Source organism: Exophiala bonariae, assembly GCF_035927105.1.
Source record: "Exophiala bonariae strain CCFEE 5792 chromosome Unknown scaffold_30, whole genome shotgun sequence".
In the NCBI taxonomy this organism is placed as follows: Eukaryota; Fungi; Ascomycota; class Eurotiomycetes; order Chaetothyriales; family Herpotrichiellaceae; genus Exophiala; species Exophiala bonariae.
The window spans coordinates 408427-423947 of NW_027042505.1; the positions used below are offsets into that span (position 1 = coordinate 408427).

General features: G+C 49.5%; 5 protein-coding genes across 5 annotated transcripts; 2 read left to right on the plus strand and 3 right to left on the minus strand.

Annotated features, from left to right (window-relative positions):
• Positions 1-1235: 1235 nt before the first annotated feature.
• On the plus strand, positions 1236-2615 carry LTR84_008315 (uncharacterized protein; the record flags this gene model as incomplete). Its single annotated transcript, XM_064851862.1, has 1 exon — positions 1236-2615. The coding sequence occupies one exon, from the start codon at positions 1236-1238 to the stop codon at positions 2613-2615; it is 1380 nt and encodes a 459-aa protein (XP_064702103.1).
• A 252-nt stretch (positions 2616-2867) lies between these two features.
• LTR84_008316 (uncharacterized protein) lies at positions 2868-4828 on the minus strand (the record flags this gene model as incomplete). The annotated part of the gene is made up of 2 exons (XM_064851863.1): positions 2868-4335; positions 4428-4828. The coding sequence occupies 2 exons, from the start codon at positions 4826-4828 to the stop codon at positions 2868-2870; spliced, it is 1869 nt and encodes a 622-aa protein (XP_064702104.1).
• Positions 4829-5769: 941 nt separating this feature from the next.
• On the minus strand, positions 5770-6921 carry LTR84_008317 (uncharacterized protein; the record flags this gene model as incomplete). Its single annotated transcript, XM_064851864.1, has 1 exon — positions 5770-6921. One exon carries the CDS (start codon positions 6919-6921, stop codon positions 5770-5772), a length of 1152 nt encoding a protein of 383 aa, XP_064702105.1.
• A 999-nt stretch (positions 6922-7920) lies between these two features.
• LTR84_008318 (uncharacterized protein) lies at positions 7921-9417 on the minus strand (the record flags this gene model as incomplete). Its single annotated transcript, XM_064851865.1, has 5 exons — positions 7921-7950; positions 8015-8023; positions 8075-8894; positions 8945-9216; positions 9301-9417. The coding sequence occupies 5 exons, from the start codon at positions 9415-9417 to the stop codon at positions 7921-7923; spliced, it is 1248 nt and encodes a 415-aa protein (XP_064702106.1).
• A 575-nt stretch (positions 9418-9992) lies between these two features.
• On the plus strand, positions 9993-12480 carry LTR84_008319 (uncharacterized protein; the record flags this gene model as incomplete). Its single annotated transcript, XM_064851866.1, has 2 exons — positions 9993-10503; positions 10556-12480. 2 exons carry the CDS (start codon positions 9993-9995, stop codon positions 12478-12480), a joined length of 2436 nt encoding a protein of 811 aa, XP_064702107.1.
• Between the last annotated feature and the right edge of the window lie 3041 nt (positions 12481-15521).

The window sequence follows — 15521 nt, forward strand, 5'->3', positions numbered from 1 at the left end:
CATGGAAGTACACCCTCTCGTGGTGGCTTGACATGGGGGAGTAAGCCAGTCGTCGCTGATTGGCTTTGGACAGCCAACAAGAATCACGATCCGTGTGTTCTTGCCTCTTCCGGCCAAATGCAGAGGAGTGCCACAACGAAGGCTTTGCTCTTAAACTCTACAAAATTCCTAGGGCTGTGAATTCTGTCTGGGACGCGAGGTATCAGTGGTAACCGGAAACGAGACCAAAGAAAGCCCACCAGTTGGTTTCTTGGAACAACTGCACCCGATTTGGATGAGTCTTTACCTAATTTCCTACAGTCTTCAGCCGCTCAACTAAAGGTCATACTTCGGCACCTAAATCTCGATGCTCGAGATGACTATAGAGGATCTCATTCAAGACAAGAGCTCCCTTTGTTCGTGCAGCAATATCAATACGATTTCCATCTCAAGGCCCACAGCCATCTAACCCCGATGACACTTCTAGCACCCTTCGTTTTTTGCAGCCGCGACTCGCTCGGTGAGAGCTTTAGTCTAGGAGTTGATGCTGGATATTCAGAGAGCAGACTTTGCCTGGCTGACTCGTTCCTGAAAGAGAAGCCGGATATTTTTTGGAACCCGCTCTTCGCACCGATTCCGATTTCTGGGTACGTAGCGGCTCGCATCAGGATAACGTGGAATAGGGTGAAACTTGTCTGAACCGCCCTTTGTGATGGCGAAGGAATCCGCAGAACACTGCGAGATGGAGTCAGTTGTCGCAAGTTTGAATAGCTTGCCACAAGCGATCAACGCTATGGCGTGGTTGAGAACAGAAATTTGAGACAATCCAGAGCCTGAGCGCATGCCTCATAATTACATCTAGACATTGCTAGCTCCAAGAGCAAGGAGTAACTGGGCATGGAGCATTCCTTTTCATCCTGGCTGCTCAGGATGCCCCTCGTGCTACAGCCTTGTCAGAGTCTACCACGAACTGCCTAACCAGAGTACAGTGGATATGGGGCACACTCAAACCCCGCAGCCAATTCAGTTACTTCAATTAGAGACTTCCCATGGGACCCTCCGGAGGCTCTTGGTTAGCGCGTGGTGCCTAGCCCGCCCTGCATTACGCCCGTAAAGCGTCCAGTTCTCTCGACCAAGAAATGAAAAGCAGTCCTCAGTCATCAGGAACGATGCTCACAAAGTCATCGCAACTGTCAAGGTCTAGCAAACATCTCGAAAGAAAGCCCTTGCTACTGAGCAGCGAATAGCATAACGATATGGCAAACGTAGAGGAACTTCCAAACCAGCCCGCCACAAGGTACAAGCGAAAGCTGACCGATGCTCGACGGGAACAGAACCGGCGCGCACAAAAGCTATGGCGCGAGAGGCAGAAGAAACAACGAGATGAGGACGTGAAATCTAAAGTCCTCCAGCAACTGACTGAACTGGATACGGAGGCGCATGATGAGGTACAGAATGACAGTGCCTGGTCTGCCGAAGTTGTTCAGAGCACGAATGGCCGTGTTTGTCCTAATACTTTGCCCCTGGAGAGTACTGTCGCTCTGGACTTCGCCCCAGTCGACATGAATGACCCGGTCATCATGCAGTTTACTCCGGAGCATACAACTATCAGCCCTGAGGCGCTACCAAGTCTGCCTGACCCGGATATGCCTTTACCCATGGCAATATACTACTATGTACCTCCCGATCCCACAATGGAGGATATGCGGTTCGCGTGGCCTGTAGACGGGAATATATGGCAGAAGATGTACACCAAGCCACCCGCATTTAGACCAGCAGGAAGTTCGATCCAGCCCACTACATCGTCCTCATTTTCCAGAGATCATTCCGAATCAGCTTCATATCCCATTGACCCCTTCTCAACAGATATCGCACCAACACCTCGATCCAGTAACGACGGTTTGCTCCCGTCGCTGTACCTCAACCATCTTCAACTAGTCGGCGAAAGCTGCTTCGCCGCGACTCTATCAATTGCACAATGCCTTGCAATCTCGAGAGCATCATACATCAACGATCACCCATCGCCATTCACGACCGCATCCAATAGCACCATCAGCTTGATACCGCCGGACCTACGGCCTTCCGGTGTCCAACTCCTGCTCCCTCACCCATGCTATCTAGACTGCATCCCATTCCCGCACTTTCGGAACATCGCGATATACCTCTCCAGCTTGAAGAAACTGGACCACTGCAGTCTTTTCCTGGACTTGATGCACGACGGGTTAGTATGCTGGGGCCGAGCACGTGCAAATGGCAGACATAGGCGTAGCATGCGCGATGGCGTCGCTTGGAGCAAACGGAGTTGGGAAGCCAGACCGTGGTTCTGGCGGAAGTGGGGCTGGCTGGCACGGCTGACGATCGAGGAAATCGATAGTGGCTCGTACTCTGAGAGAGAAATTGATGACGATGTTGATGACGAGGATGGAATGTTGAGCGGTAGCCAGTGGTGGTGGTCTCAGCAGGCTGACGATGATGTTGAGGACTCGCTGATGATTTCGAACAGCTCGACTTCAGGGTCCAGTAGTCGTGGTGCTATCGGAAATCAAGGCAGGGAAGAATATGGTAGCATGCTCAGTCGTGTGGTTGTCTGCAATGTCGGGATTCGTAATAAGGAAGACATTTATCCATGGGATTAGGAGACATGACTTTGGCGGCTTTGTAGGTTTGCAGCCTCGCTAGCCGGGAGACAAGTCGGGGATAAGGCTTTTTCAAACCATATTCAAAAGTTCAGCGGTTTTTGTAACATAGTATCTTCCAGATAACAAGTCACGAATGGACTGCTAAAGCCCTCGGATAGACGGTATATTCTATACCTATCTTAATGTACAATTGTATGCCTCTGGCGACACTCATCCATTATCCGCTGGCTGCCGCTCCGATGTCATTGCTCATATCCAATTACCAACAGGAGCACCTCTTATCTCCTTTGCCAACACATTGGTGCTGTCTTTCTCAGGCGGAGTTTCCAGGTCCATTACCTTTTGCCTACCCCACCATCTTCTTGTAGACTTTTCAGAGCGCACCGAGTTCTCCGTCCCAACTCTCCCTCGTCCTATGCCCATGCCCATCTTTTGCTCCTTCCCGACCCAAATATAAGCATCAGCAACGCGTTTGGGTAATGGCTCCGCTCCGCTTCTATCATTTTCATCGACGATCAAATGATCCAGACGCGTCTGTCCTCTGGTGACACGTACTACAGTTGAAAAATTGTTGGAGTAGACGGCGCCCATGTCTCGTATGGCGCGAACGGCGAGTAGTATGCAAACAGTGCTCCAGACGACGGCCAGGGTATAGGAAATAATCAGGTCGCGAGACTTATAGTCGTATACATTGCGCGTGAATGTGGAATTGGCATCGACATCGACCAAGCTCAACAAGGGAGTGTCGCCTCTAAGATCTTGTCGGGGAAGTACACCATATCTAGCGGACAATGTCATATTCGTGAATGTCTGTTCCAGTGTACGTTGAAGTGTTATCATTGCCCCGTCCGTGAAGGGTGCAGGTGTTGCGTCTGCGAAGAGGACTGGGCTTGTCTCCAAGGCAATCGAAGTTTGTACGAATGGTAAGTTTGGGTCACCAGGTACCTCCAGTCTTCCGGTGGTGACGGCACCGAAGGTCTCCATCAGTCCAGCATAGTCGAAAATGGTGTCAGTTTCTGTACCGTTCTTGAGGGGTGGGTTTATGCTACTCCAGCCAGGCATCCAATTTTCAAATGTGATGGATGGGGTCAGGGTTTGCTCTCCGGTGCTTCGGACATCAAAATTGAGATGCCATGAAGCATTGTACAGAGAACATTGGATGACATATATTGGAGCATCTGCTGATGTGTCAGAGGATGGTGGAGGGGCGAGGGTATAGTATATTGTAGTGGCATCAGTCGAGGTTTGGTCGAGGATCCGTAGATCTCGGTTTTTGTCCGAGTCGAGGATAATCGCCCCATCGACGATCGCCTGACTCGAATTGCTGTTGGGTTTCGGCACCCACGTATCGAACACAACTGTGCTCTTGTTGGTGCTTTCATATTGAGTGATGATACTTGCCAAATTTTCTGTCAATTGATCTCCAGCTTTTGTACATTTGACCGCCGGGCCATAAAAGTCGAGACTGTAGGTCAGGTTAGTTGCAGAATGTCCGACAGATAGTATTTCTGTTTCGACCAGACTAGCCATCGTTGGGCCTTTCAAGTATGATCTAGCACCCCCATAGATGACGGTGCCGTTGTCCGCAAGCACTGACGCAGCATATAAACCACGTCCGTATTCACGTTGCTGTACAGAGATGACAGCTGGTTGGGTGGTAGGTTTGTCCACCACCGATAGTGTGCCGGGGGTAATGATGGCTACTAGAGGCAGTGACCTGCATCATCTTAGCTTTGATCGGAAGCTGTCAAACGAGCTTGAGCAGGGCAACGGGGGATGAAAATGAATGGAATGAGAAATCTACCATACCAGAGAATAAGCACAGTCAGAGCCAATGTAGGCCTCTGCACCCAGAATCGCAACCGCCGTAGTTCGAAGACATTATCCAGAACTCCAAACAAGGTATCGAAATGTCCGATCCTGATAGGTCTCTCTTTCACCTTCTGCCAGATGCATTGGCAATAAGCGGTACCTGTGGCCAGGACCAGCAGCACTTTGACCATGTAAGCTAATGCATTTCCGCTTCGAGCCACCCATTGCTGATTGATCGAGAGCTCTTCCACCGGCTTCCCATGCAGACAAAGATTTAGGATGTGATGTCCAACAGCGCAAAGTACGGCTGTGATGTAACAGACCAGCATAGAAATCGGCAGACGCAAGTCGATCTGTTGGGGCACCCCGGAATCAGGCAGACGGAAAACGGTACCCATGATAGACTGACGGCGGTTCTGATGATGCCTTAGCTGTCAAGGCATTCTTTGGGTAAAGAACAACGCTTGCTGCAGAAGCACAGATTCAACAAGAGAAATTCGAAGCTGGTTCAAGTCGACGTGTCGTCCGCGGTCAAATACCGCAGTTGTTATGATTGACTAGTACTCTGGCGAAGATGTTGAGTCTGCACTACTTGCTTTTGCACGACGTAAATGGTGCATAATAGAGTGCATGGTGAAGTGTATATCACAGTCAATTCCCTATACGAACTTACTAGAAACAGCGAAACAACCCTGTAGACGGTCTTGGATGGGTATTCGCCACGAATCGGGAGGCGAATATTACGCGCCTTGACCAGCGTGGAAGGCGCGTATGCAGCCACCCCCTCGATCTGACCATTCCATGCCCAACTCCTGCATGAGAAGGGATAACTCTGAGCGAGTGCCATACGATCGAGCGGCTAACGAGAAATCTGGACAGACCTGTTTCTTGAGGTTGAAGGAAACTGCATTGGCGAACAGAAGTTGTACAGTTTGAAGCAGCGGAAACGTAGCGCATGTTTCAGCACACACGTGATCCGGACATCGGCTTTCCGCCGATTGACCTGAACATTACATTTATGAGCAACTGATTCAGCTCTTTGCTATTACTTGGTGTGAAGTTGGTATCTTACGACTTTATGTGGTTGTGTACATGCATGATGGTTTGTGATTGAATTCTAAGACCTTTATCACTAGAGATATAACAATTAACCTATTGCCAGAGGGTTGATGCATTATTACTTATTGGGGGCCAGGTCCATGGAAACGCACTGTCGAGCAAGATGAGCTTGTATTGTCTCTCTATATATCGATTTCTTCGCTGGCAAAACATGATCAAGCAGTGCTTTTCCGTTTTATTGTTGCCTTCCGAAACTGGAGTCTCCAATTCCGATCACGCTTCAGAGTCCATGTCGCGAAGCCCAGTCAAGAACGACATCGTAGGCGCCGGTGGCGTTCTTGTGCAAGTTAATGCCGTGTCCGACGTTGGGTTGAATGTAAGTTTCAACGCTGCTGCTACCATTGAAAGCCTTGACAGTAGCACTGTCCGCGCCATACAGTCCTGTACAGTTGGAGCCGCAGAAGATCAGATCTGCCTCTCCAGCCAAGAACAGCACAGGTCCCTTGTAGTTAGGTGCCTTGGACGGGATAGCTGTGGCCGAGAAGAACTCGCCGAAAGTGAAAGGATACTTGGTGGCTTCTGCTTGGGCGAGAACAGCCGGATCAAAGTGTGGATAATTGAAGAATGCGTACTGATTGGCGGATTTATCTGCCCATGTGAGGAAACCTGTGCTGTACTGTTTCGCTGGGAATCGTGCTGGAGCATTCTCAGAGGCGAGGTGAAAGCTAGTTCCGGCAATGAACAGGTTCTGATAGTCGCTGACACCCGAGAAGCCGGTCAAAACGATACCATCGGTCACTTGCGGAGCGAGAGCGGCAAGACCTAGACTCAGGACACTGCCCCAAGAGTGGCCAACATGTACGACCTTCTTTGGAACCGGCACCTGCGAAATATTCCCAGCCCGAGCGAGCACGGTCAGGGATATCAGAGTGGCCAATTCAACCGGAGTTTGAATATGCTTGTACGGATCTGCAATAGTGGACGGTTCGATACCCAAGCGATTCCATGAGAGCGTGGAGTATCCTGCTCCTGTGATTCTATTGACATATGAGTATTCTGCATCATTCGTTGCATTTGGCAGGTAGAAGTCCCAATAGGACCGGTTGAAGCCTAGGCCGTGCGTGAGAACATGAAGAGTCGAAGAATTCGGACCTAGGACTGCTGGGGTGCAATATTCCGCGGATATGTTGAAAGTCGTGGTCAAGGAAGAAAGGTTCACTTTAGGGACCGATGGAGTACGAATTGTGACCTGATTGGCGAAAGCGGTCGCAGCATATTGGTCCGCGAAGGGAGGAAACGGAAGATCAATGAGCGTCACATTGTCGATGGGTACGCGGACTATAAAGCTGGTACAGTTGTATTTATTCTTGGGCACAGCAGCCTCTGCACCGACCAGCAGAAAGGACAACAGAAGCGACGAGAGTAGTTGCATGATGGACCAAGTTTGGTTGATGAAGGGGCAGAGCTTGGGATGTCTTGTACTTACACCAGGGAACCACCCGCATCTTATATGGTTGGACATCGACTGTCACTCCAGCACTGTACGGCTAGCGGCAGGATGAAGCGTCTGTCAGTAACTTAGACCGCCAACACATAATCAGGCGATACGTCAAAGGCTGGTGTTTAACTCAGGAAATGCTTGAAGTTGCATGTTCACGGTGATGTTCCTTAGTTGAGGTTCGTCGCAGCAACTGCCAGATGCGGCCCTGTACCATATTAGGAATATTCAGAAAGCTTCGGGAAGTCAAGAGGCTTCGATGGGCAAGCGAAGTTGAAGCGGTCCCATTGGTCAACTGATGCATTGTCGATGTTAGAGCTGTGATAGCTGCGTCGCTTAGTCAACTCTACTAACAGGGTTCAGTAAGCAAGGCAGCTCCCGTGACAAATAGCGTACGAGTAATCAGTACTGGTACCCCGGAGTCCGGACACCGACATCAGGGCCACCACAATCGAAAGAAGAACCGTAGGCGTCCCTGTCAAAGATTTGGAAGAAGGTTAAATACGGATGTTGGCCGGCGACGAGGCTGGTCCATGAGCTTTCCTATCACGGGATGGAGATGCGGACGTAATGGAACGGCCATACTGCGGAATAAAGTGGCCATTCGCCAAAACTTGCCCTGCTTGCGGGTTAATCAGGCCCACGGAAGGATTGGGGTTTGGATCTACAAAGTCGTTAGCGCCTCGTCGCGGCCGTAGGATTCCTGGCATGGGGAGGGAGGAACCAAGCCATGTACGTCGTATGAAATCTATCCATATTGTTTGAAATAACAACTTGGCTTCCAATGTAGATGTTGCGAGTCTCGATGCGACATGATATTCCAAAGCTCCCGATATACATCCGTCTGCGCACGAAAAGGCATTGTCGTTAGTTCCTGTCAAATCAGAGTAATGCAAGAAGCAAGCTCTGCTTCGGATACAGTCGCCGGATTCATCATTTCGGATGAAGCATGCAATTATACGCCTGTTTCATTCATGTCAGTATTAACAAAGCTTATCCGGCCGCATGTCGAAAAGTCGATACTAACCATTTCAAACTAAGGAAGTCGGTTAGTCATTGTTTCTGGTTGTAGATTTGAAATACTTACATCCTCATCTGTCTCGCACACAAGAGTCCGCGGCGTTTTGCCGTCTGAACCAATATCCACAACATCGTTTCCATCGGCGGCACCTTCGTTCTTTTCGTCATCCAGAGTAAAACCCAGACACGCCACTTTTTGGGTTACGACCTTTCGTAAATAGGCGCTTCTTTCGCCTATACCTCCAGCAAACACCAGAGCATCTACTCGGCCTTCGAGCTTGACGTAGTAGTTACCGATGTAACCAATTACTCGATCGACAAAGATGTTGAATGCAAGTTGGTGGGTGTCCGGCGCTTTCGGGTCCGCAATTTTTGAGAAGTCGCTTGTGCCGGTCAAAGCGAGCCACCCACTTCGGCGGTTCAAAATATCTTCGGCCGTCGATATATGCAAATCTTTTGTGCTGCTAGGACTCAAAGCACTGGCGTCCGAGGTGTAATGAAAGACTAGACTGGGGTCAATGTCGCCCGACCGACTGCCACCGGGCAAGCCGGAGACCGGGGTCAATCCCATCGTGGTGTCTATGGATTGCCCATTCTTGATTGCACAAGCTGATGCTCCGCTTCCAAGGTGGAGCGCAATGAGATTGATCTCAGACTGTGGTTTGCCAAGGTCTTCAGCCACCCTTCGAGTGATGTACTTATAACTAAGACCGTGGAACCCGTACTTGCGCAGGCCTTTCTCTTTCGCAATTTTCTGGTCAATAGCATAGGTCTTGACATAGTCGGGCATGGTATGATGGAAGCCAGAGTCGAAGCATGCGACATTGACGACTTTAGGAAGATCTTCATGACATGCAGTCATTAGACTAACGGCGGAAGCATTGTGCCTGCGATGAAGTCAGTCTGGGCTACGTCTTAATGGCATGGGTTGCATCACAAGGGCGCTAGATCCGACAACTTTTCGATCTTTTCAAATGTGCTCTTGTCGATCAATTGATCGTCCTCGAAATCACCTCCTTGTACAGTTCGGTGGCATGCATAATGAAAATCGTCCTTACTGGCCACCTCTGGGATGTCTGGGTCCGAGAGGAAGGCATTGAGGACATATTCGAATGCCTCTTTGTGGTCATGAATAGAGCCTGCCTCAGATGACTTCTTGTGGTCACCGCGAACGTATTTGAACTGTGCTGGTGGCTGGTTGATGGCCGACTATTTGATGGAAGGAGGAGTTAGAGATGGCTGCTCTGGTATTGATTGGGGTGGTACTATGCCAGGTTCCTCGGCTTCGCTTACGATTTGGGCGGAAGCTAGCCGCTGTAGCTGCTTCTCTTCTCCATCCTGTACTTCTTTGAACACCGTTGTCTTTAAGGAAGACGACCCGGCATTGATTGAAAGAATGATATTTGCCATGATAAAGCTAATGTTCTGATTCTCGCTCACAACACCTTGGACTCCGAAGATGTGCGGCCTCTTTATGAGAATCCAGGAATGGGTGAAGTGATGTCAGACCACTGCACGTTTTTAACGCGTCTTAGTCAAGCACGGGCAAGCTTCAAAGGCATGCACGTCCATCAGGTTAAGGGTGACACTGCATATCACAGGGACAGCCTGGGGCATGTGCAAAAGACTCTCACTGACCAGATGACGTGGGCATTCGACGTCAAGTTTTCGAGCATCTATTTGCACGACCATTACGATGAACTGGAGACTTTTTGAGTTGTTACTCGGTGACGCTGTGCAATCTCGATTACATCACTTTCTCAACACATTAGTGACATCGAAGATGCGTATGGGAATGCTGTTTGCCGGCTTCCCGGAGACTTGCTATCAAGCCACACAAACACCCTCAATTGCTCTTCCCCTGCACGACATCGCTGACTGTCTTCTGACATTCGCAACTTGCATTGATTTCCTTCTTTGTCATCTATTTGCAGTTTCAAGCTGATCACAGAATACCATACTAAATACCTAGGTAGCCATCCAATATGCCGGGCGAAGTGATAGATCGTCCAAATCCTCAACCACCACCATCAAACCTCCCAGAATATGTTTCCGATTTACTGGTCAGGCTTGACAAGCCAACCTTGGCCGATAAGACCAACGATGTTATCGCCAAGTACCGACGAGCAGCTAATTACATCGCTGCCGCCATGATTTTCTTACAAGATAATGCATTGCTGCAGCGTGACCTCAAATTCGAGGACATTAAACCTAGGCTACTAGGTCACTGGGGAACTTGCCCTGGTCTGACCCTGGTATACTCTCATCTCAACCTTCTGATCAAGAAGCATGATCTTGATATGATTTATGTTGTGGGACCTGGGCATGGCGCGCCATCAATCCTAGCTAATCTATGGCTCGAAGGCTCACTTGCAAAGTTCTACCCTCAATGCTCTCAGGATGCCAAGGGTTTGCACAATCTCATCACTGGCTTTAGCACCACTGGAGGCTTTCCAAGCCATATCAATGCAGAGACCCCAGGTGCCATCCATGAAGGTTGGTGCTGTCCCTCTGAAAATAAATGTAAACAAACCTAACATCAAGACAGGAGGCGAATTAGGCTATGCTCTGAGTGTCAGCTTTGGGGCCGTCATGGACAACCCTGACCTTATCGTCACTTGCATTGTGGGAGACGGAGAGTCAGAGACTGGCCCTACAGCCACTGCATGGCACGGCTACAAATTTATTGACCCTGCGGAAAGTGGAGCAGTACTACCGATCATCCATGTCAATGGTTTCAAGATCAGTGAAAGAACAATTTATGGTTGCATGGATGACAAGGAAATGGCAGCATTGTTTTCAGGATATGGGTATCAGCCCAGGGTGGTTGATGATCTGGAGGACATTGATGCCGATCTCTCCAACTCAATGGAGTGGGCGCTTTCTGAAATCAAGAGAATCCAAGCCGCTGCAAGAAGTGGGAAACCCATCATGAAACCTCGATGGCCTGTTTTAATATTGCGCACGCCAAAAGGTTGGTCCGGCCCGAAGAAAGTTCACGGGCAGTTCGTTGAAGGATCATTCAAAGCACATCAAGTACCATTAGCTGCAGCAAAGACGGATCCTGAAGAGCTTAAAATGCTCCAAGCATGGCTGGAATCCTACAGACCCAAGGAGCTGTTCAAGGAGAATGGTGATGTCGTGGATGATATCAAGTCCATCATTCCCACCGAACCAGAACGACGGCTTGGCCAAAACAAGAAAATCTATGATACGTATGAGGGCCTCAATCCCATCGATTGGCGCAAGTTCGTTGCGAAGAAGGGCACTTCAGAGAGTTGCATGAAGGCGGTGGGAAAACTGCTCGAACAGGTGGTCAAAGACAATCCCAAGACCTTCCGAATCTTCTCACCCGACGAATTCGAGTCTAACAAATTGGACGCTGTATTGAACTCGACGAATCGCAACTTTCAATGGGATCAATTCTCCAACGCTCGTGGCGGGCGAGTGACCGAGACGCTCTCAGAGCATCAATGTCAAGGGTGGTTGCAAGGCTACACTTTGACTGGCCGCGTGGGGCTGTTCCCTAGCTACGAAGCATTCCTCGGTATCATCCACACGATGATGGTCCAGTATGCGAAGTTCGGCAAGATGGCAGGTGAAGCCAGCTGGCGTAAGCCTATCGGAAGCATCAACTATCTGGAGACTTCGACATGGACGCGCCAGGAGCACAACGGGTTTTCACACCAGAATCCAAGCTTCATAGGAGCCGTCTTGAACCTCAAGCCCGATGCTGCGAGGGTTTACTTCCCACCTGATGCTAATACATTTCTGTCTACCATGGCACATTGCCTGCAGTCGAAGAATTATGTCAATTTGATGGTCGGTAGCAAGCAACCATCTGCTGTTTTCCTCTCTCCAGACGAAGCAGAGAACCATTGTCGGGCAGGAGCCTCAGTCTGGAAATTTGCATCAACAGAGGAAGGCATAAACCCAGACGTCGTACTTGTAGGAATTGGTGCAGAATTGACACTGGAAGTTATTGCCGCAGCGGAGCTTTTGCGCAAAAAGAGCCCAGAGTTACGAGTGCGCGTGGTTAACGTGACGGATCTGATGATTTTAGGAGCATCCAGCAGCCACCCTCACGCCCTGACTGATGAAGCATTCGACGCACTCTTCACATCGGATGTGCCCATTCATTTCAACTACCACGGATATGCGAACGAACTGAAAGGCCTGCTCTTTGGACGTCCAAACATGCACCGCGTCTCCATCGCGAGCTACAACGAGGAAGGGTCGACAACTACACCTTTCAACATGATGCTACTCAACGGAACCAGTCGTTACGATGTAGCCATCCAGGCCGTCAAAGGTGCTGCTCGCAGAAATGACCGTGTAAGGCTACATTTGCATGAGCTCGTGAGTGAGCTCAATGGGTTGATCAAAAGTACTCAAAAATTCATAGTCGAGAAAAAGACCGGTATGATTGCCTCCCTTCGCATTGTGAATTATGGTATAGAGACTACTGAATGACGATATGCACAGATCCTGAGTATCTGGATGATATCGGTAGTTTTAAGGCCGACTCCAGCTCGTTGAGCGAAGGCTGACAGTCGGGAATGGACACTCTGCTACAGGGTAGTATAGGATCGAAGGGGGAGTTTGGAAAGACAAATTAGATTTCGATACGACTAATCGACTCGATGCTTCGGTATGGCGAGTATCCGTGCTCTATAGCCACCAAGGGAGTTAGGTCACAGCCTCACAGGTATAGTATCCGTATCTGCCCAAGGCCGAACCCTTGGCGCGCTTTGGGCCTAATTAGACTCACCACGTACTGGAGTTCTCTATCCCTGATCATGTTGGAGAAACCTGGCAATTTCAGTCGTAAACCTGTCTCGCTTTACCCTGCCAACTCCCACCATGACTCTGCGTTTTGATCGCCAAGTCGCCATCAGAGCAGAATCAGATCCTGGCGAGCTGAATGGGCAGAGTGCGACTCACTTGTGCTATCTCGCCTACGCGGTACTCGCCGGTAACTATACTGTCGCTCATCCTTCATTTGTCCTATCCTCCGCATTCAAGGTAGCTATGCTTTGGGCGTCCGTGAGCCTGCGCGTTAAGCGAGACAGGCAAAGTTGACATCGCCCAGCGAGAAAATGGGCAGACCGAGCGAAATCGCGGGCGATTGCCAAGGTGACTTGAACAACACCTTAACCGCAATGTAAATTGTTCTCCTTTTTTCACGTCGCAGTCATGCGTCCTGTCTCGGAATTCCGAACACACGCTCATAAGACTCCTGTCTTTTGAGTGTGTGGGAGTGAATGGGTAGGGTCGGTGAATGGTATTGTTGCCACTACAACCAGAAGCCGACAAGAAGTAGACTTGTAACGCAGTATTCATGCACACTCTTTAACTGCCAGGAGGAGAGTAACTTAAAAAACACATGAGAATTTCTTGTCGGGTCAGAAACATAGATCAATCGATCGATCAGAAAAGGCAAGGGGTGTCTCGGAATCGGAACCGGAACAAAAACACATGGAAAATCTTTTGCTGGGCGATGAAAAACTTACTCGTCTTACCTGATCTGGGAGTGCCGAGCTCGAAACGGGAAATTTTGAGTTTGATTGCCACACAGGGCAGCGAACACCTAAAGTATGGTTTTGCTGGATCGCCAACAGCTTGATCTTTGCGGCCCAGATTGACGCGAACACTGCATGCAACAGGAAGTTCAAGGTTCAAGGTCCAATGTGGCGTGGTGTGACCATGACTGAGTGAGTACCGGGTCGTCAGAGTTTTATTGGACCTACCTGAACTGTGGTTGATCTGGAGACACAGGCATCCAAAGATCGAAGCTCGGATGGATGGGAAAAGGTAGTCTTCATCAAAGCATGGCGTTTGTGGTACGAGGTAAACATCACACGGAACTCCGTTTGTTGGGACCCTCAAATAGTAATACTCTTCCTTGCTCGGACGAGATTGACCTTGGAAAGAGCAATTGTATTCACTGTGATAGTCACTTGGACAGTGTCCAAGGCTTCCAGTCCAGGCCAGGCGGCTGGTGATGAAGAGCTATACTGCATATGCCCGCTTGAATCTGTGAGTGGGAAAAGAATCCAACGCACGCAGCCGTCCTTTGCACTGCCAGTGGCTGCCAATGCAAAGTGTTTCGTTCTCGGGTTGCGGAGCAAATTTCAAAGCGACTTTGCCCGCCCTCCCATGTTTCCTCCACTCAGTAATTTTGTTTTCCTCACCTTGTTCCAGTGAAATGTCCGAGTCTCTTGTTTTGTGTCTGCACCGTACTTTTGTATTCGACCAAAGTATAAGGCGATTGGGAGTGACATCTTTTTGAGAGGTGAAAATAGGGCTATGTTTGATGAATCATGATGGATCTTCCTGGGCGCGGGGTTGACCTGGCTGTGGTCAATGGCCGTTGAATGTTAGTTGTTGACCCTGATCCGTCAGATATCTGCAAGGAAGAAGAAAACTGTGGACCGGCTGAGGGGGACGATCCTCGAGAATACACTTTTGACAAAACTTTGGCATTGATTCTACTGTGTCTGAACGTGCTGAGTACGTGATTGAACTCTTCACCGTAAGTTCCGTTTGTGTGACTTCGTCCATGGCTATGGTGTTTTGACGACACATAGTAATTCAAGCCGTTCGCATGGGTTCCGCACCAGGAATGGATGGAAACTGGAGGGAGCAGGGGGAATTATGAAAGCCAACCCACAAGAAGTCAAGAGGGCAAGGCCATATTTCTGACTTAATAGTAATGATGATTGCAGACACCAGTCCTAGTGTTGCACAACATGGTGCATACATGCCTGTCGCTCCTACATGATTGTTGATAGACTCTGTTGATTTTTCCATCTGTTCCCGTTACTGACCTGCTCTGTTTGGTTCGTTATTGTTTTCCCTGGCCTGACAAACCCCAATGCCGAGGAGAATGTGTCAGGGTCATCAACAATCAAAAAGAATAAGTGACCAATAAGCAGACTCGGATTGAAATGCGGCTCGAGCTTTTTGGTGGATGTCATGCATGCAGGGCGTTCGGATCAGGCACAAGGGTCTGCAAAGGATTCGTAAACAGCGATCTCTCACCTTCTCCGACTTCGGCAGCGAATTTAGTTCCCGCGGAAGAGAAAGCTGGTCATTCGGTACTTGTATCTCTTTGCATCTTATTAATGCGGCCAGAGGCAATGGTTCGCAGGACAGTGCGAGCGCTTCTCACGTCGGCATAATAGCCGTGGTGTGACTGGTTCTTAGCGACTGTAGTCTGACGTGTGCATTCCCACGCACATGTCAGTGGTTCGCTTCGGGTGAAGGAGAAAAAAACGTTTTTGCTGCAGCATGATCATTCGGTCTTTCGCAAGGAGTTTAGAGCTCTTCTGAAGTCTGGACCATGCATTAGGGACTTCAGATTAACAGTATTCCTGTGCAGATCTAGCGAAGGCCCTCCCTCATGAGGTGCGTGGGGTGCGTCTTGCATTTGCAGGATACTTGTTTGGGTACTCTCTTGGGAGAGTACCACTCAAACATAAAAAACACCTGGCCATCGTTGGGTCATACGA